At 34.2% G+C, this 22,852-nt stretch overlaps 1 protein-coding gene across 1 annotated transcript in view; it reads left to right on the top strand.

Annotated features, from left to right (window-relative positions):
• The first annotated feature begins 566 nt into the window (after positions 1-566).
• Positions 567-22,852, top strand: part of LOC114330254 (UDP-glycosyltransferase UGT5) — a 76,806-nt gene continuing 54,520 nt past the window's right edge. The window contains exons 1-2 of the mRNA XM_028279578.2: positions 567-933; positions 14,389-14,583. Coding sequence (XP_028135379.2) covers positions 582-933; positions 14,389-14,583 — 547 coding nt within the window. The 5' untranslated portion in view covers positions 567-581. The remainder of the gene's footprint in view (positions 934-14,388; positions 14,584-22,852) is intronic.

Here is a 22,852-nt window from a genome sequence, read left to right as displayed (position 1 = left end):
TTGAATAACAACAGACTTATTTTGCCCCCTTATTTTGTATTTATTGCTATATTGCAGAGAAGGTAATACCTTAAGACATTTTTTAGCAGTCGTATATCATACAAAATTCAATTATCTTTATTTTATTTCTCCACGACTTTGTTCCAAAACGAATCGTTTTAAAGTTATAAGCAAAGAAAGCAGAAAAAAATTGATGTTTTTCGAAATTTTTAAATATTTTAATTTTTTTATTAATGTTCCGGGCATATTTGAGAAGGAGCATAAGTCAATTATTATTACTGAAGGTATCACCTAACTTTATCTGCAAAAATCCGAATGCCACCTCTCACATCCAAAAATAGACGTTTTTTCGCAGATCCTTACTGGTCTATAACGTTTGTTAATTTGGATGTCTATTAATACTGTACCAAAATAATTTTGATATAATACTTACACAAGAAAAGTTAAAAAATTAATTGTCACGACTTTGATCAACCAAAATATTAACCTCGATTTTAGGAATATTACGCAACTGAACCGAAATTTATATTTGCGACACGTTACAAAATACCATATCTGAACAAGCCCTACCTCTACCAACAATGTACAAAAATAGCGAGATATTTATAGTGTTAAATAATCGAGTTCCTGACATTGATATTGTCACACACGCACTAGAGATGTTAATTAATAAATTGTGGTGTGCATGTTTTCTAACTTTATTCCTAGTTTTAAAATGTAGCTCTTTGAAAATTTTGGCTATAATGCCCCATGTAGGAAAAAGTCACCAGTTAGTGTTCGAACCCCTTTTTAAGAAATTAGTTTCAGTTGGACATGATGTCACACTCATCACCAGGTTTCCACCAAAAATTAACTCTCCACATTGGAGAGCCATCGATGTGGCGACTCAGAAACAGAACCAAACGGAATTGTTGACGTTCGATTTGTTACCTGGTAAGTTTAGAATAACGTTAATTTTCTTATTAGTCTAGTTTGACCCATGACCCTTCTTATTTCTGGCCAGCCAGCGTCCTTGCTTCTTCCCACGTTGTTCCCCTTTTCTCGATTATGTTTCCTAGGGTTCTACCTCATGTTTGTCGTGGTCTACCTTCTATTTTCTTCTTTGCATTTTTGCTGTCAAATTTCTTTCGCCGGTTTTGTTTTCTCCATTCTCTGTAGATGACCCCACCAACTGAGATGCGTTCTTTCACTGTATTTTAATGTTGAGTCTATTTGCAATCTTCTCTTAGTTGAGTGTTCCGTAGTATATCTCCTTTGGTATCTCCTAGAACTCGTCTCAGATATTTCATTTCTACTGCCTGTATTTTCCTCTTTTATCGTTCTGTTAGAACCCACGACTCGCAGCCTAAGGTTACTACAGGCATATACAGTGCGTCCATAAAGTAACGCATAAATTCATTATTTCGTAAACCGGCGACTTTAAGGAAAAATTCCGAAACAGGTCGATTTTTATTTTTAAATTACAATTTTTTGGCATATATGTATATATATATATATATATATATATATATATATATATATATATATATATATATATATATATATATATATATATATATATATATATATATATATATATATATATATATATATATATATATATATATATATATATATATATATATATATATACGTTACCGGCCAAACCCGATTTCAGGACAAACTAGTTTGGCCTAGGCCAAACTAATTTGCCCTAACCGCCTTAGGATAAACTAGTATGGCCTAGGCCAAACTAGTTTATCCTATCGCACGTAGGCCAAACTAGTTTATCCTAGGCCAAACTAGTTTATCCTGATATAAAGACGCACACTTCAGGACAAACTAGTTTATCCTGATATAATAAAGATTCACACTTCAGGTGATGCGTCGGTAAATACGATATGATGATTTTTAAAATAATTTTCTGTCTGAATTAAACATCATATTTCCCGCGCGCAAAACGCGCGCATAAGGTGCGCAAACGCGCGCATAAAGTGCGCAAAAGGCGCGCCTAAAGCGCGCGTTGTGCGAGAATAAATCGCGCGTTTCGCGCGCCGTATGCGAGCGTTATGCGCGCGTTTTGCGCTCGTTTTGCGCGCGAGATATATGATGTTTAATTCAGACAGAAAATTATTTTAAAAATCATCATATCGTATTTATGTACAGACGCATCTAAAAAAAGACCTAGAAAAATCTACGTACTTTTTTTAACACAACCACTACAAGTCTTTTCAGAGCAGCAGTGTGAAAAGTAGAGATTGCCATGATGGTCGCCAACATCCGAAGCGGATAGGCACCACAAGAAGAAGAAGAAGAAGAAGAAGAAGAAGAAGAAAGCCGTACTAGTTTATCCTGAAGTGTGAATCTTTATTATATCAGGATAAACTAGTTTGGCCTGAAGTGTACGTCTTTATATCAGGATAAACTAGTTTGGCCTGAAGTGTGTTTATTTATATTAGGATAGACTAGTTTGGCCTAGGATAAACTAGTTTGGCCTACGCGCGATAGGATAAACTAGTTTGGCCTAGGCCATACTAGTTTGTCCTAAGGCCGTTAGGACAAACTAGTTAGACCAAACTAGTTTGTCCTGAAATCGGGTTTGGCCGGTAACATATATATCATACTAGTGACGTCATCCATCTAGGCTTGATAACGTAATCGATGATATTTTTAAATGAGAATAGGGGTCATGTGATAGCTCATTTGAAAGGGTATTAACAAGGATAGAAACAATAACATAATTATTTATACAGGGTCTCCAAAAATAATTTTTTAATTAAATTAATTGAGACAAAAAGAAGAATGTATGTAACTTATTTACTTTAAAATTCGTTTTACTTTTGTCAGAAAACAGGAATATATGTTTATTTGACAAATAATAAATATTGCTTTTCGCTTAAATTCAATGTTAAAGCTGCCACCCACCTGCCTGTTGAAAGTTTAACATTACGCTTAAGCGAAAATCAAGGTTTATTTTTTAAATAAAACATTTTTATGTTTTCTGGCACCAATAAAATATATTTAGAATTAAACAAATTACATATATTATTGAATAGAGAATTACATACCCTTTCAAATGAGCTATTACATGACCCCTATTCTCATTAAAAAAATCATCGATTACGTCATCACGCCCAGATGGATGACGTCACTAGTATGATATGATGTATGCCAAAAAATCGTAATTTAAAAATAAAAATCGACTTGTTTCGGGATTATTCCTTAAAGTCTCCGGTTTACGAAATAATGAATGTATGCGTTATTTTATGGACGCACTGTATATATTGACTTGAAACGTTATTTTTTGGTTTTCTTAATATTTCGTTGTTATTTAGGAATTCATTGTGCATAATATACACTGCGAGGCATAAGTTAGGGATATAGAAAATGTTTGCTCATTTTCATAGTTGATTTTTTCGTGAACGAATTAACGGATCTCGCTAAAAAAATTTTATTATTTTAGATATTTCTTTAGTATTTACACAGTTGTGCAAAGATTTACTCAAACTTTATTTTTCTACTTATACCGGGTGGAAGAAAGGAAATATTTTTCTTATTTTAAGTTTGAAACACCCTGTAGGGAGGACGAGTTACAAATCTGAGAACACATCGGAATCATATTGTAGTCTTGTCCTTTGTAAACATTTTGGTTTTTGAACCTTCCCGATATCTTTAGAAACAAAGAAAATAACAAAGAAAATAAATGGTTTTACTCTTTAACATGTGTTTTAACTGAAACAAAACCAAATTAACAATAAAAATAACAGTTAACAAAGCATTAAAAATAGAAAGGCACATAACGCAAACAGTTCTGGTCGACACCTATAAGAGAGATTTGTCGACCAGGTAAGCGGTATGCACAGCGCAGCATAAGAGAGACGAGATTGTTTAACGGAGGCTCTGTGATGTTTTGGGGTGGAATTTTCCTGAAAGTAATACGGATTTGGTGTCTACGTGGAGGCTCTTTAAATAGCCAGAGGTACAGCTTGTTCCTAAAAAAATGATACGACTCTTAAAGCGTATTTTGTAGAAAATTGAGCAGTGTATTTTGAAGGAAAAATACTTATTATTTACATACTGTTTCTTTCACTGCTAAAGAATGTATGCATGTAATTCGATGGAAAAAGTGACTCGAAAAGAAAAATTTTTTTACATTTTCTTCGTAAAACTAATATTTTTCGAGTTATTCGCGCTTAAAAATAACAGTTTTTCGACGAAAAAAATCGACTTTTTTAGAGGGTTTCTTGAGAATACCTCGAAAAATATTCTGTATATTTTTGGCGATAAAAATTTTTTTCAAAAATGGTTTTGTTAGATTTTTAAAGAGCTATAAGTCTGTGTAAATTAAATTCCGTAAGATCCCTTAGTTTTTAATTGGGGGAGGGTTTAAAGGGCTCGAATAAGGGGGTGTTTGCTGGTAAATAGTGGTTTTAAACAGCTATATCTGGCTAAATGTGTACTGTAATGAAAATCTATACACAGGGTAACTTTAGTCATTAAAAATTCTACAATTTGGTAGTTTATAGTTTTTTTCGTATCTTCAGTATTTCGGAGATACTTTGAAGTAAAAGGTGAAAAATACCAAATTGCAAAAAATCAATTTTTTTTTAAACTTCAATTTTTCCAAAATTAGGCATTTTAAATAGGTCAAACTCGTTGAGTGTATATTTTAATATAAATATAAAAGGCACTACAGAAAGGTTAAGACCAATTTTGAATTAGAAAGGTAATTAGGGGGTTGTTTTCACTGATTTTTTCGTAGAGAAAAGCCGGTACCGACATTTTTTTGATTATAAGTCGCTTAATTTTCATGATAGAAACTTTTTATTTTTTTTTTTTTTGAAAGGTCTAATTGTATACTTGAAAAAAGAATATTTAAGTTTTTCTCGAAAAATCCACATTTTTTCCATTATTTGACTTTGAATATTTCAAATTATGCATTTGACGAAAAAAGCTAACCTTTAACATACCGTATCTCGGTTTGTATTTGTCTTAAAGATATTATTGGAAAAGAATTTGGTTTGTGTTACTAAAAGATACAATTTTGATATCTGCAGTTTTTTTGATTAAATCCATATTTTTCGAGGTATTCTCAAAAAACCCTCTAAAAAAGAATGTGTGTGTACTTTGTACGCACGTAAGAAGTTATACTTCTATTATATGATTTAAGCGAAATTAATATACTTTTTATTTATATTTTATTTAAATATTAAACTAATTTATACTTACTACTTCTCAAACATTTTTATTAAAACAGTGCCAAAAATTAAAATAATAAAAGAATAAAACACACACAAACACATTAGAAATGCCACAAATGATTTCTAAACATTAATTGTCGGAAATTTTTTTAACTAAATACGTATTTTCTGAAAATAAAATTATATAATAAATATACTTACAATCATAAAATGTATAAAAAAAATAAAAAAATAAAAGTTTTTATTTGGATTCGAACCAGGTATCAGCGCGGTTGGTATATTGGGGTTCATTCGCCTTAAACGCTTCGCCACGGAGGCAATGTGTCATTATGTGCGAAGATCGATTAACTAAACGGATTAATCTTTTGACATATTTGAATTAAATTAAATTATTTTGATTTTGAATTGAAATGATTTAGAATTGAAAAAATACAACAAAACGTAGAGTAAGAAAACAATATATTAGGTGAACATTGATAGAAATTTTGATGGTAATCAAATTATGTAAATAAAGGTATTACATACTATGTATTTTGGTAGGTTCAAATAGGTAGGTACCTATGATACATTTACAATTATTACGTACCTGTTGCTTTAAAAAACTATTTAAATGTCACTACAATTATAAACTTTTTTGTTTCTGTCCTCACAACAATAAAACTAATATATTATACATTTGTTTACCTTCATATTGAACAATTATTTATTATTGACAGATCATTTCAACACCCAATCAGAGCCCGTATAACGACTAATACCATACTGTCGGTGTGCGCATGCGCGCAGATCAATATAAATTCACCCTCAATCTCAATCGCGCTTAAAGAAGTATAACTTCAAAAAGTCGATTTTTTCGTCGAAAACTGTTATCTTCAAGCGCGAATAACTCGAAAAATATTAGTTTTACGAAGAAAATGTAAAGAACATTTTTTTCTTAGAATCACTTTTTCCGTCGAATCACATGGTTAAAATGTAATAAAAAATTCCCACCCCCGAGATGGGGTGGCAACCACTCCCAAGGTTTTAGCGTATGATAGCGGCATGATATAGAAAATGATCTTTGAACTATTCCCTACCTTCTGTGAAAATTTCAAGTAAATCCATGCTGGACGAAAAAATTGCGAGCCAAAATGCTTCATTTCCTCAATCGACTATTGGGGCCGACCGACCGGCTTTGTCCCGTCATACAGCTGACCGACTATAATAACTTTTATTTATATTTAATTTAGAATGTGTGTACTGATTTTCAGCAGTAGTAAACGGATTTAATTACCTTCGTAGGAAAGCAATTTTGATACCCTCTCAGTAACAACCCCTGTTCTACGTTTCGCTTGACCGACCGCAGTATGTTTCTCTACACAGTAACAGTAATCAACAGTGAAAAATCTAGCTTTAGTAAATTCAAAGAGATTTTTCAGCGCTGCCTCTCGGTCGATAAGCAGAACAGTTTTTAATATTAATAAAAGATGGAGAGAACAAGAAACTCTCGAAAGAAAGCAAAGTTCTGGAAGACCAAAAATATCTACCGCTCATGAAGATAGTATCTACGCTTTTGGAGAGATTAGAAGAGAATCCTTTTGAAGATGCGAAAATTACAAGGATTCAAAATAATATCAATATTTAGACCTTAATAATTATGACAGTTTATTTTTTTTATGTAATTATGTTTATTTACAATCTACATCATTAAAAGAGTATTAAGTAAATTTGTTCCATGTTTTTGGGCATGAAGAAGAGACTTCCAATGATGCCTTATCTTATTCTATTTATGTTTAAGTTTTAAAATAGGTCCTAAGGCCAGGTTCTATCTAGTCTCCTTGTTGCAGGGCTATTATGGAATAATTCCCTTACTAACTCATTGTCATGGTGAATGGTACGCTCATTTTGTGACTCCGTGGCTCGATGGATTTCTTCTCTGATGAAAGGTATATTTAAGTCTTCGTGAAGTGTTTGATTAGTTACGTACCATGGTGCATCCACTATTGATCTTAGAACTTTAGACTGAAATCTTTGGATGATATTCAGTGATGTTGACTTTGCACAGCCCCAGAGGTGTAGTCCGTAGTATCAAATAGATTTGAGTATTGATTTGTACAGAATAATTTTGTTTTGGATGTTGAGTTTTGATCTGCGTCTCAGAAGCCAATACATTTGCCGGAATTTCAAGTCTAGTTGTCTTCTTTTGGTATGGATATGTTTCTTCCAAGTAATACGTTGGTCAAGATGGAGGCCAAGGTATTTAGCGTCTGTTACTGTTGGTATTCGTTCATTTTCCATTCTTACAGGTGGGCATGTGTTGTGGCGGTTGGTAAACGTTATTTGAGATGATTTTGTTTTGTTTACTTTTGTTCTCCATTTTGTGTACCATTCACTGAGTGTGTCCAGATGGTGTTGCAGGTCTTGTGAGGCTTGTATGTTATCTTCATTTACAGCTAGTATTGCTACGTCATCAGCAAAGGAAGCGATCGTAGTATTATAAGACTCTGGTATATCGGCTGTGTAGAGTGAGAACAGCAGCGGCCCGAGAACACTACCTTGCGGAACTCCGGAGTTAATAGGACAGAGGCTGGATTGTTGGTCTTTGAATTTTACTGAGAAGTATCTATTTGATAAGTAGGATTTGATTAGGAGGAAATAGTTACTAGATAGTGCAAATTTTACTTTGTAAAGCAGACCTCTGTGCCAAACTTTGTCAAACGCTTGTGAGATATCTAGGAATACAGAGTTACAGTATTTCTTTTCTTCGAGAGTTTTTGATATTTCATTTACTATTCGATGGACTTGTTGTGTAGTAGAGTGATTTTCCCGAAAACCAAACTGATGTTCTTCTAGTAATGTTAGGAATTCATGATCTGCGTATATTCTTTGTAGCAGCAATCTTTCAAAAATTTTGAATTTATGAATTAAATTTGACAATTTATAAATTAACATATGTAATCAGTTGTTTATTGTTTGTTTGTTTATTTTATTATTAGTCTGTCATAATAAATATAATATGATGTCAAACCAATCAACTACACTGCTCAAAATGATCAAATCTTACTCGTAAGTTGTAACAGTTTTTTTAGGAACCAGCTGTACATTACACACATTTTTTTGAACACTCTTTCCCTTTCGCACCCTATATAGGAAATAATTTCATCTTAGTGTTATGATAAGTGGTAAGGTTGTTAAAGATATCAGAGAAATTAAAAAAATAAAAGGTTCACAAGATATGAGACTACAACCATTGATTAATAACTACACAACTGTAGTTATTCTCTTCTTATTATTATCTGTGTAGTTACTAATCAATGCTACAACATAGTGTCGATGCATGACCACCTTTTTACCTTTTCCTCCCTACAGGGTGTCTTCAAACTTTTGTTTCAGTTAAAACACATGCTAAACTACAAAACCGTCTATTTTCTTTGTTTCTAAAGATATCAGGGATATTCAAAAAGCAAAATGTTCACAAAACATAAGACTACAATAATATTTTGATGTATACTCCGATTTGTACCTCGTCCTCCATACAGGGCGTTTCAAATTTAACATAAGAAAAACATTTCTTTTCTTCCACCCGGTATAAGTAATTCCAAAAAAAAGTTTGGGTAAATGTTTGCACAACTGTGTAAATACTAAAAAAATATCTAAAATAATAAAAAGAATTAGCGGAATCCGTTCATCCGTTCACGAAAAAAGCAACTATGAAAATGTGCATACATTTTCTATATCCTTAATTTATGCCTCACAGTATAGGTTCATTGCTTTTTTTAATTCCATTATTTATATCCGTTTCCTATCTTCCGTTGTCTCCTAATTCCATTCCTAATTATTGGTTCGTCCTAAGGTTCGTGCTTGTTCTATATTTACTTCTTCTATCTTTATGTTTATCTTTTCTACCTGTTCGTTTTCTCCTATCGCCATAACTTTTGTTTTATTTTTATTAATTGTCATTCCATACTTTTTCAGTACTTTATTTCAGATTTTTATATTTCTTTGTAGTTGTTTCTCCTTTTCGGCCATTATGACGACATCGTCAGCGAATGCTCCTTCTGATATGTCTACTGTTCTTTAATTTCTATACGCATTTTTTTCACTTTTACGTTACATGTTTTAATTATCTGATCTATAAATATTATAAATAATAACATTGGACATAATCCTCCTCCTCGTTTGTAGGAAATCTGTCTGATGTTCTTTTTTGGCGGATGTCATAATTGATATTCGTTTTAAATGTTCGTAATTACCCTTACCAATTTTTTTATTAATACCTCTCTTCTCTATTTGCCACAATTTTTGCTAGGTACCGTGTCAAAAATCTTTTCAAGGTCTATATTAAAGCTAGACACGTCTTTTTTGTGCGATTGCTAGTATTTTTCTGTTAATTATTTGTTTGATGGTAAATATAAATATTATCGTGGGTGTTCTGCCTTTTAGACCTGGATCCTGCCTACCAAAAAAATGTTGATTAATAGCAAGTTGAAAATCTGTTTATAGCTTAACGGTGTCTAGTCGGACAAACTTTGATGTATGGGAGCACTGGAACAGGGGAAGTTTTAATTGTGGAACAGGTTAAAAGTTTGGAACGTCAGACTACGAAATCGTTGTATTTTGTCGGACAGAACTTCCAATTGATTTGTTACCATTTCATTAAACTCTCGTGCAAAAATCAGACTTCTATTTATCACCAACTGGACATTTTAATGAGTGGAACATGAAGAACATGTGAAATAACAGGAATCATGTTGGTTTTAGTAATAGCAGTCTGATTTTTGCATGAGAGTTTAATGAAAGGGTAACAAATAAATTGAAAGTCCTGTTTCAAACGTTTCAAATTTTTAAACGGTTCCACAATTAAAACTTCCCCTGTTCCAGTATTCCGGTACATCAAAGTTTGTCCGACTAGACACCGTTAAGCTGTTAACAAATTTTCGGCTTGCTATTAATCAACTTTTTTTTGGTATGCGGGGTCCAGGTCTATTTTCCAAATCCGCTTTTTAACACCTCAAGGGTGCTGTCAACTTTTCAGGTTACTCTTTTGTTTACTATTTTTTCGTATATTTTTATGGCAGTACTTAATGCAGTATTAAGTCCGGTAACTGAACCTAATAAAGGGATATTATAGTCGGTTCGATAAACTCAGACACAACTGGATAATGAGTTTAGTAGGTAATTTTTTGTTTTTGTCACTTTTGCCAAAATTGGCTAAATTACTAATTATAGTCGGTTCGCTAAACTCAGACACAACTGGCTCGTGATTTTAGTAAGTAATTTAACGAATTTGGTAAAATTGGCAAGAAAATAATAACTAAATAGTTAATAATTACTAAATAGTTAGTAATTTTGCCAATTTTGGCAAAATTGGCCAAAAACAAAAAAATTACCTATTCAAATCACTAGCCCGTGGTGTCTGAGTTTAGCGAACCGACTATATTTAGTAATTATTAACTATTTAGTAATTATGTTTTGCAAATTTTACCAAAATTGGCAAAATTACTTACGAAAATCACTAGCCAGTTGTATCTGAGTTTAGCGAAACGATTATACCTCCGAATTCTTTAAAACTGCATTAATTTACTTCAAATATTGACAGTAGTTGTAAAATAACTCAAATAACAATAGGTTATATAGGTATATTGCTGATATATGCTTTAACCATGGGGGTGTATGCCACCCCTCAACAGGGGTATTAATTTAAAACGTCGAAATAACCTTAGAGACCGATCGATAACTAAATCTTTCCCCAAAAAACATCAGAAAATTAATTTTGTCTAAAAAGATAATTTTTGGGTATTTTTGTTACTTTTAGTTATTTTGAAAAAAAAAAACAATTGCCTAAGAGTACAAAATTTTTTAATTTTTAAATCTTAAAATTTTTTTAGAAACGCATCTACTAACATACTGCTCCTTTATTGATGTAGTAGCATTTGTTCCTGTTCTTTTTTCTTTTTTTTTTTTTTAGTACCTGCGAAATCTTTTCACTTGTATAATTCTGTAAATAGTTTTTTACTTTTCAGTCAATGCTTTTTATGATATGTATTTAAGAATATATCTAACCAATCCTAAAATATTTGCAGTAAGTTTGCTGTTTTCATTATCTAAAATAAAATTTTCTGGTATAATTATTTGTTGATACATATTATGTACATTGTGTTGTCCACAATTTACACGATATGCTTTACTGAGAAAAACAATAATAGTCTCGTAATATTCGAATTATTTTAGAATAAGTGTATCTACGGTTGTAAAATTTAATTTATAGATATCTTATTAAATATTTATTTACATTGATTTTTACCTTACATTGGTCAACATTTTTTGTTAAAAAAATTTCAATTTATACTACCAATCCACAAGAATGAAGACAATAAGGCAAACTCAAAGTTAGAGGACCAAATGAAGAACATAGTGCTACCCTATCAGCGAATGTCTAAGAATCTTTATAGCACATATAATATGTGTAATTAGTCTAGGTCTGTAATTATGTGGCTGAGTATTGTGCGCTGGTGGGGATAAACAGTGTATATGTTACCGGCCAAACCCGATTTTAGGACAAACTAGTTAGGCCTAGGCTAAACTAGTTTGTCCTAAGCGCGTTAGGATAAACTAGTATGGCCTAGGCCAAATTAGTTTGTCCTATCGCGCGTAGGCCACACTAGTTTGTCCTAGGCCAAACTAGTTTATCCTGATATAAAGATGCACACTTCAGGCCAAACTAGTTTATCCTGAAGTGTATGTTTTTATATCAGGATAAACTAGTTTAGCCTAGTCTAAACCAATTTAATCTAGTCGAAAGTACATAATTGATTACAGGTTGGTTTCTGATTTAAATGTAAGTTTAGAAGACACTATTAAGAGTTGTAAAACTTTTAAGTATTTAGGGTAAATGATAAACCGAGATGGCACTTGTATGAAAGATATAGAAATGAAAATATTACGGGGAAAACAAGCCACGAAAGTACTCCATCGAATGATAATATGGAAGAACACTCTAACTAAAGAAAACAAAAAAGGATTTTTCAGGGCTTAGTGCTGAATATGACCCTACAAGAGCGGAAAAGTGGCCAGTGAGAACAATAATACGAAATAAAATACGAACAGTTGAATTGGAGTTTATGAAAAGGTGTCTACAAATTACCAGGTAGAATAGAATATGAACAGAGGAAATATGAAACAGAATAGAAGTAGAATGCTCAATTAAAAACAGTTGTGATAGTAAAAGTAGAGCCCTGAAACGGTACGGGCATGTACAAAGAATGCCGGAGCACAAGTGGCCGAAAAGATTACTGGACTAAGACCCGCGGGGAAGACCTGCTGTAAGATGGAAAACTCACATAGGAAATGCTATGATAGATAGAGACCTCAGAGATGGCGACTGGGAGAATAGAGTGCTATGGAAGATGAAAACGGCAAACTCACAATGGGAAAAAGCCAAGAAGAAGAAAGTAATTCAGCGGACTAGTACGGCTTAATATAAATAATAAATTGAATAAAATACTTTGTTCTTGGAAAAATAATAATTTTTATTAAAATTATAATTATTCGTAACAAACAAACAATAATATTGAGTTATATCCGCGGTCGGACGGACAGACAGCCTAGGTCAAATTTCTCACCTTTAGTACCATCCTTGGATTAATAAGCTTTTAGTTGACATCTCATTTGTCATTCTACCTGGTATAATGACGAGGAGTTGAGTTCACGGACAGACAGACAGACGGACGTGGATAATTCAACGTTTTCACAGTTTTTCAAAATTGGTGAAAACAATATTAATTCGTACTCGATTTTATTCGTATGTGTATTTTTTCTTTTAATTTTTGGAGAAAACCCAATCCTTTTATTTATTATTTCTTATATTCTTTAATTATTACACAACAATATATTGATTTATAGCATGTATCAATATCTTCATTCGATGTATGATTAATGCATGTCATAATACGATGTCATAATATGATATAATATATCGATGTATTATATTTTTTGCGATCCCTGTTGGGACGTGATTTGGGAATTCCCCGCATGTAAAACTTCTTACATGTTCGCTAAATTACTTTCGACTCGGTTAAATTGGTTTAGACTAGGTCGTACTAGTTTATCCTGAAGTGTGAGTCTTTATTATATCAGGATAAACTAGTTTGGCCTGAAGTGTGTGTATTTATATCAGGATGAACTAGTTTGGCCTAGGACAAACTAGTTTGGCCTACGCGCGATAGGACAAACTAGTTTGGCCTAGGCCATACTAGTTTAATCTAACGCGCTTAGGGCAAACTAGTTTATCCTGAAATCGGGTTTGGCCGGTAACATATATACAAAGAAATGAAAAATAGATGGAAAATTATGAGGGAGATTAATGTCCAGCAGTGGACAAGCAAAGATTGAATGACGATTACACAAAAAAAATGGAAGCTTAGCATGTCAATGAGAACAATAAGTCGCTGCATCAGAACTAGTCCAGCTCCCATTACTCAGCCACATATCCCCGCCCGTTCCAACAAGACAAGACGCCCTTCAATATAGGAAACCGCCAATGTTATTAGGACAACAACTGACAGCAAATATCTTCAACATCAACTACGAATGGCAGATGCGTTGGACTGAAATTGCCCCAACCGATGTATAAAATATAATTAACCCAGTCATAAAACCCAGTGGTTTCAACCAACCACTGCGTATTTGGAAGACCTTAAACCGCATCAGAACAGAACATGGTATATGTGCTCATAACCTCCATAAATCGGGAAAACGTCCCAAGCCAGGTTGCAACTGCAACAATCCAAACCAAACAATTGACATATTTATAGTAAGAGGGTCTGTTACACACAACGCATCCAGTTTGTTACTCTGTCTCTAAAGACTATTACCAACTTTTAACCACCTATAACATTAGATTTTTGTATGTTGTTATTACAAACTACTGAATTTATTTGTGTTACAAAATTAATAAATTTGAATACATTTTTTATATATATTTTTAGTATACAACTTGTATTTAATTATCACTATGAAGCTCGTACTCTATATGAAACTCGCCGCATACGGCTCGTTTCGTAACCCTCATACTCGCTTCATAATGACCATCATTAAATGCTCGTTGCATAATATACTATTATTGCTCTGTATAAGTACAATACTGTATCTGCACCATAAGTAAGTGTTTTATAGTATCTATATTATTATCTGCTAAAAACTTTATTTTTAATTTGCATATTTTTTGTAGGAACACAATTAAATAGATACACTGTGATGTTTTTATTATCATCAATGGCTGAAACTGTATGTTCAGAAGGATTGGCACACCCCAATTTGCATTCATTTCTGAAAGAAGATAACAAATTTGATCTCGTGTTGCTAGAAGTTTTCAATACAAACTGTTTTATGGGAGTAGCGAAACGATTTGATGCTCCAATAATTGGTAAGAACATTTTGATATTATTTTTTTGGTGTTCAATATTTCACATGCAATAAATAATCTAAGGCTGTGGTCTCCAATAAATGCCGTAGGCTACGTACAGCCTTAAGCCAGAAGTTGCATACAGCCTTTGTCAGTCACCGGCAACTTCACGTAGTTAATACAAAATATAGGCCATGTTTATCAATAAACAACGTAGGTCTTGTCCAGAGTTAGGTGTGGTTACTAATAAATGCCGTAGGTTGGGTACAGCGTTTGTATCTCCGGCAACAACATTCCGATCATTTTCGTTATCAGTCAAGTGCGATGTTTCAACTTGTTGATAAAAAACTGGTCTTGTTCTTTTTTATTACTTGTTTTACTCATTTCTCTAGATTAAAACCTGTACCAGCCGTACGTTGCAATGCTCGAAAATAACTAAAGACGCTGCTTCTAACATTTGAAGTCGCTCACAGCAGATAGACACTGCGTTTCACATCCAGTAGAGACCGTATTCATTTTATTGTATAAAGCGTACATACGCAACCTACTGCGTGAGAGTGTAGGCAGCGTATGGCGTTTATTGGTGACTACCGCCTGTGAAGCCATGTACAGCAGTTTGATGCTACGTTCGGGGTACGATAACCGACCGCAACTATTATTTATTGTATTAAGCATATAGACACGACTTACAGCGTGACTCTGTGCGCAACCTAAAGGCTGTATGACACTATGCATTTTCTTGTATCATTTCTAATATCGTTTCTGATATCAGAAGTTGTATACATTTTCTTGTATCGTTTCTTGTACGTACATTTGTGCCCTGTATGACACTATGCAAGTTCTTGTATCGAAAATTGTATGAAATTCGGCACGTGATTGGTCGAAATTTTGTTTGTCACCCTGTTTCTCGTTACATTGGTATGGTAGTACTGCGTCTACAGCTGATTTTAAGAATTTTATAAAATTTATAAACTTTTAAAAACATATTATTTTAATATTAACCAGAATTTTCACGTTGACTGTTGATTATTTGTGTTTTTTATTTTGTTTTGATATTTGTGCTAAAATATTTGCATTAGAATTATCTTCAGTTTGATCCAAATTAGGAACTATTATATTTTCCTCTATTAAAAGATTATGCAACATGAAACCCAGACCCAAAGTTATAGTTTGAACTTTACTAGGAGCTAAATATATGGTTATTAGTAGAACCATTAGAACATTAGTCCATACCAAACGGTATATTAAGTATCAGTAAAAGATTTATAAATAATACCTACAAAACCACAAATAAATTCATCAAGTCCTAAATCATATGATCTCATTTCCAGCCGCCATTATGACATTTAGATGTTTTACCAGCAGGTTTTACGTTTTTTGCTCTTTGCGCAGAAATTGGCGCAGTTCTTGTACAAGAATATGTGTCTGACACAAATTCTTGTATCGTTTCTGATATCGTTTCTTGTATCTGTGTATGACACTATGCATTTTTTTGACATATCAGAAACGATATTAGAAACGATACAAGAAAATGCATAGTGTCATACAGCCTTAACGCATTTATTGGAGACCATAAACTTATATTTTTTACTGTATTAAACCCATAATAATTGCAATATTTAGTTATAAATAATTCTTAAGCTGAACCTGACTAAGGGTCAATTTCTCATATCGAGTTCAACTCCAGTTTAACCTGAACTTTTAGGGTCGATTTCTCATATCTGCGGTAATCTATGGTTCAGTTGAACCAGGTTCACCGGTGATCTTTGGATTTGTTTGGAATGCATTTCTCATTGCACGTTCATAACAGTGCACGTTCTACAGCTTTCGAGAAATGCCAAAATGGCATTGGTAATGGCAAAAGGTAAATAACTGTCGCCATTTTTTATGCTGTTTTTGAATAAAGTTAAATTTAGGTAAGTATTTATAGTCAAATAGTCATTTTAATAATTATAAATAAATATTATAAAAACAAAAATACTGTTATCGTTTATCGTTAGGCTTAATATAATAAAATAGGATATATTTATATTATGACAGCGTTTCGTGTTAATACAACGCATGCGTAGTCCATGAAATCATCTGAACTGAGTTCTGAAATCTTTGAACGGCCGAATTCCACCGTTCAAGCATCGTTCAAGTTTAAACTGCCATCGGTTGAACGTGAATTGAGAAAGGCGATTTTGACTTTAAACTGATAGACCAGGGCTCATCTGTAAAAATATTAGTACATTTGGACGTTGAGAGGTGACTAAAATTTTTTTGCAGAAATTGCTTGAAAATAAATCAAATAATAATATTTGAGTTATCCTCCCTCTTAAAAAGGTCCGGAACATTGTTTAAATAATCAAAATGTCAAAAAATGAAGGAAAAATTCGATTTTTTTCTTCGTTTTTTGATTATAACTTTAAAAGTGTTCATTTTCGAGAAAAGATGTACTGACATAAAAGTTGCGTAATTAAATTACCTACAACAAAGAATTGGTTAAGATTTTAAAAAATAGTCACCCATGTTGCAAAATAGCAATAACTGCGAAAAAAACATACAAAAACAAGTATTCGCATTTTACGTTTTTCAACAATTTATGCTACACTTAGGACCTTCATATTTCACCCAGAAAAACTTTATAATACAATAAAACAATACTGTAAATTTCATTAAGATCGGTTCAATAGATTTTGCAAAGTAAATTTTGCAATCCAGCTTTCGCAAAAAAAATTAATTTTTTCAAAATGTTACAGGACTGAAGATAAAGCAGATAGCAAGTTGAATTTTTTTTCTTATAGAAGTGTACTGTACCTTTCATTTGTAATTTTGCAAAATTAAAATTGATTAACTCTCACGGTGTCAGGAATTTTTTTAAATAAACATTAATTATTGGTGCTACGCGCAGGACAGCGGATAGTTTGCTCTTATTGGGCATTCAAATAACCTTTGATAATGATTGATACATTTTAATTTTTATTACATTTCGATATAAATACATAAATTTGTTTATTGCAAAATAAAAACACACTCTATCCATTGAAATAACACTTTTATTACCAAAAACTTTATTTTTCATATATTTTAACTTAGAGAATAAAAGTTTATTATTTTTAAACATATGCAATTGTTTAAACAATATTTCACAAACAATAATAAAATTAGTTTGATTTTTGTGGAATTAAAATATTAAAATACAACAAGGTATAGAGTAAGAAAATAATATATTAGATAAAGATTGGAACAAATTTTGGTGGAAATCAACTTGTGTGAATCGAACACCGATGTCCTGCGCGTAGCACCAAAAATTAATGTTTATTTAAAAAATTTCCTGACGCCGTGGTAATTAATCGATTTTAATTTTGCAAACTGCAAATGAAAGGTACAGTACACTTCTATAAGCAAAAAAAATTCAACTTGCTACCTGCTTTATTTTCAATCCTGTAACATTTTGAAAAAATGAATTTTTTTTGCGAAAGCTGGATTGCAAAATTTATTTTGCAAAATATATTGAACCGATCTTAATGAAATTTAAAGTACTGTTTTACTGTATCACAAAGTTTTTATGAGTGAAATATGAAGGTCCTAGGTATAGCATAAATGGTTGAAAAACGTAAAATGCGAATACATGTTTTTGTAAGGTTTTTTCGCAATTATTGCTATTTTGCAACAAGGGTGACTATTTTTTAAATTTTTTACCACTTCTATATTGTAGGAAATTTAATTACGCAACTTTTATGTCAATAAAACTTTTCACGGAAATGAATATTTTTAAAGTAATAATCAAAAATCGAAGAAAAAAATCGAATTTTTCCTTCATTTTTTGACATTTTTATTATTTAAACAATGTTCCGGACCTTTTTGAGAGGGAGGATAACTCAAATATTATTATTTGATTTATTTTCAAGCAATTTCTTCAAAAAAAATTCAGTCACCTCTCAACGTCCATCTCAAAACAGATGAGCCCTGGACTATGACGTTTACTAGAATTTCAGGTTAAACTGGAGTTGAACTCGATATGAGAAGTTGGCCCTTAGTGAACGTCAGTTTAAAGTTAAAATCGTCTTTCTCAATTCACGTTCAACCGATGACAGTTTAAACTTGAACGCTGGAATTCGGCCGTTCAAAGATTTCTGAACCTAGTTCAGATGATTTCATGGATTACGCATGCGTTGTATTAACACGAAGCGCTATCATAATATAAATATAACCTATTTTATTATATTAAGCCTAATGATAAAATATAACATTATTTTTTTTTATAACATTTATTTATAATTATTAAAATGACTATTTGGCTATAAATACTTAAATTTAAAAGACTAAGTTTTCACTCTAATGGCATATAACATATCCCACCAGAATGAAAACAATGGGAACCTTCTCTGGTTACACCTCCGAGGCTTCTACAATTTGCAAGCCATACGGATGCTGAGACTAAGGAAGATGAGGGAATTCTACAATTTACAATTCACGTCACATCTGCTCAGCGCGGTAAAGTTCCAACGAGACTGGTTCCCTTCATACTCCACACAGAGTAAATGTAAATCAAAAATGAATAACCATTTTCAATTTCGTTGCAAAACGAAAATACAGCCGAACCATATTCCAGTCCAATCAGAGAGTGCTGCAAGCACCTCTACCGGTTTCGAAACTTATTAGTCTCTCATCAGGAGGCACATATGCTGCTCTCCCCGATCCAACCAAAACAAACCCCAGCGTGCAGTCCCGAATTGCAACGAACGAAATGGCATAGATGCCCTAGCGGCAACTGCTAGCAAAAGACTAAGTTTTCACTCTAATGGCATATAACATATCCCACCAGAATGAAAACAATGGGAACCTTCTCTGGTTACACCTCCGAGGCTTCTACAATTTGCAAGCCATACGGATGCTGAGACTAAGGAAGATGAGGGAATTCTACAATTTACAATTCACGTCACATCTGCTCAGCGCGGTAAAGTTCCAACGAGACTGGTTCCCTTCATACTCCACACAGAGTAAATGTAAATCAAAAATGAATAACCATTTTCAATTTCGTTGCAAAACGAAAATACAGCCGAACCATATTCCAGTCCAATCAGAGAGTGCTGCAAGCACCTCTACCGGTTTCGAAACTTATTAGTCTCTCATCAGGAGGCACATATGCTGCTCTCCCCGATCCAACCAAAACAAACCCCAGCGTGCAGTCCCGAATTGCAACGAACGAAATGGCATAGATGCCCTAGCGGCAACTGCTAGCAAAAGACTAAGTTTTCACTCTAATGGCATATAACATATCCCACCAGAATGAAAACAATGGGAACCTTCTCTGGTTACACCTCCGAGGCTTCTACAATTTGCAAGCCATACGGATGCTGAGACTAAGGAAGATGAGGGAATTCTACAATTTACAATTCACGTCACATCTGCTCAGCGCGGTAAAGTTCCAACGAGACTGGTTCCCTTCATACTCCACACAGAGTAAATGTAAATCAAAAATGAATAACCATTTTCAATTTCGTTGCAAAACGAAAATACAGCCGAACCATATTCCAGTCCAATCAGAGAGTGCTGCAAGCACCTCTACCGGTTTCGAAACTTATTAGTCTCTCATCAGGAGGCACATATGCTGCTCTCCCCGATCCAACCAAAACAAACCCCAGCGTGCAGTCCCGAATTGCAACGAACGAAATGGCATAGATGCCCTAGCGGCAACTGCTAGCAAAAGACTAAGTTTTCACTCTAATGGCATATAACATATCCCACCAGAATGAAAACAATGGGAACCTTCTCTGGTTACACCTCCGAGGCTTCTACAATTTGCAAGCCATACGGATGCTGAGACTAAGGAAGATGAGGGAATTCTACAATTTACAATTCACGTCACATCTGCTCAGCGCGGTAAAGTTCCAACGAGACTGGTTCCCTTCATACTCCACACAGAGTAAATGTAAATCAAAAATGAATAACCATTTTCAATTTCGTTGCAAAACGAAAATACAGCCGAACCATATTCCAGTCCAATCAGAGAGTGCTGCAAGCACCTCTACCGGTTTCGAAACTTATTAGTCTCTCATCAGGAGGCACATATGCTGCTCTCCCCGATCCAACCAAAACAAACCCCAGCGTGCAGTCCCGAATTGCAACGAACGAAATGGCATAGATGCCCTAGCGGCAACTGCTAGCAAAAGACTAAGTTTTCACTCTAATGGCATATAACATATCCCACCAGAATGAAAACAATGGGAACCTTCTCTGGTTACACCTCCGAGGCTTCTACAATTTGCAAGCCATACGGATGCTGAGACTAAGGAAGATGAGGGAATTCTACAATTTACAATTCACGTCACATCTGCTCAGCGCGGTAAAGTTCCAACGAGACTGGTTCCCTTCATACTCCACACAGAGTAAATGTAAATCAAAAATGAATAACCATTTTCAATTTCGTTGCAAAACGAAAATACAGCCGAACCATATTCCAGTCCAATCAGAGAGTGCTGCAAGCACCTCTACCGGTTTCGAAACTTATTAGTCTCTCATCAGGAGGCACATATGCTGCTCTCCCCGATCCAACCAAAACAAACCCCAGCGTGCAGTCCCGAATTGCAACGAACGAAATGGCATAGATGCCCTAGCGGCAACTGCTAGCAAAAGACTAAGTTTTCACTCTAATGGCATATAACATATCCCACCAGAATGAAAACAATGGGAACCTTCTCTGGTTACACCTCCGAGGCTTCTACAATTTGCAAGCCATACGGATGCTGAGACTAAGGAAGATGAGGGAATTCTACAATTTACAATTCACGTCACATCTGCTCAGCGCGGTAAAGTTCCAACGAGACTGGTTCCCTTCATACTCCACACAGAGTAAATGTAAATCAAAAATGAATAACCATTTTCAATTTCGTTGCAAAACGAAAATACAGCCGAACCATATTCCAGTCCAATCAGAGAGTGCTGCAAGCACCTCTACCGGTTTCGAAACTTATTAGTCTCTCATCAGGAGGCACATATGCTGCTCTCCCCGATCCAACCAAAACAAACCCCAGCGTGCAGTCCCGAATTGCAACGAACGAAATGGCATAGATGCCCTAGCGGCAACTGCTAGCAAAAGACTAAGTTTTCACTCTAATGGCATATAACATATCCCACCAGAATGAAAACAATGGGAACCTTCTCTGGTTACACCTCCGAGGCTTCTACAATTTGCAAGCCATACGGATGCTGAGACTAAGGAAGATGAGGGAATTCTACAATTTACAATTCACGTCACATCTGCTCAGCGCGGTAAAGTTCCAACGAGACTGGTTCCCTTCATACTCCACACAGAGTAAATGTAAATCAAAAATGAATAACCATTTTCAATTTCGTTGCAAAACGAAAATACAGCCGAACCATATTCCAGTCCAATCAGAGAGTGCTGCAAGCACCTCTACCGGTTTCGAAACTTATTAGTCTCTCATCAGGAGGCACATATGCTGCTCTCCCCGATCCAACCAAAACAAACCCCAGCGTGCAGTCCCGAATTGCAACGAACGAAATGGCATAGATGCCCTAGCGGCAACTGCTAGCAAAAGACTAAGTTTTCACTCTAATGGCATATAACATATCCCACCAGAATGAAAACAATGGGAACCTTCTCTGGTTACACCTCCGAGGCTTCTACAATTTGCAAGCCATACGGATGCTGAGACTAAGGAAGATGAGGGAATTCTACAATTTACAATTCACGTCACATCTGCTCAGCGCGGTAAAGTTCCAACGAGACTGGTTCCCTTCATACTCCACACAGAGTAAATGTAAATCAAAAATGAATAACCATTTTCAATTTCGTTGCAAAACGAAAATACAGCCGAACCATATTCCAGTCCAATCAGAGAGTGCTGCAAGCACCTCTACCGGTTTCGAAACTTATTAGTCTCTCATCAGGAGGCACATATGCTGCTCTCCCCGATCCAACCAAAACAAACCCCAGCGTGCAGTCCCGAATTGCAACGAACGAAATGGCATAGATGCCCTAGCGGCAACTGCTAGCAAAAGACTAAGTTTTCACTCTAATGGCATATAACATATCCCACCAGAATGAAAACAATGGGAACCTTCTCTGGTTACACCTCCGAGGCTTCTACAATTTGCAAGCCATACGGATGCTGAGACTAAGGAAGATGAGGGAATTCTACAATTTACAATTCACGTCACATCTGCTCAGCGCGGTAAAGTTCCAACGAGACTGGTTCCCTTCATACTCCACACAGAGTAAATGTAAATCAAAAATGAATAACCATTTTCAATTTCGTTGCAAAACGAAAATACAGCCGAA

The sequence above is a fragment of the Diabrotica virgifera genome, chromosome 4 (assembly GCF_917563875.1).
Source record: "Diabrotica virgifera virgifera chromosome 4, PGI_DIABVI_V3a".
In the NCBI taxonomy this organism is placed as follows: Eukaryota; Metazoa; Arthropoda; class Insecta; order Coleoptera; family Chrysomelidae; genus Diabrotica; species Diabrotica virgifera.
The sequence above is the reverse complement of the archived record's forward strand: the minus strand, read 5'-3'. Positions and strand labels throughout refer to the sequence as shown.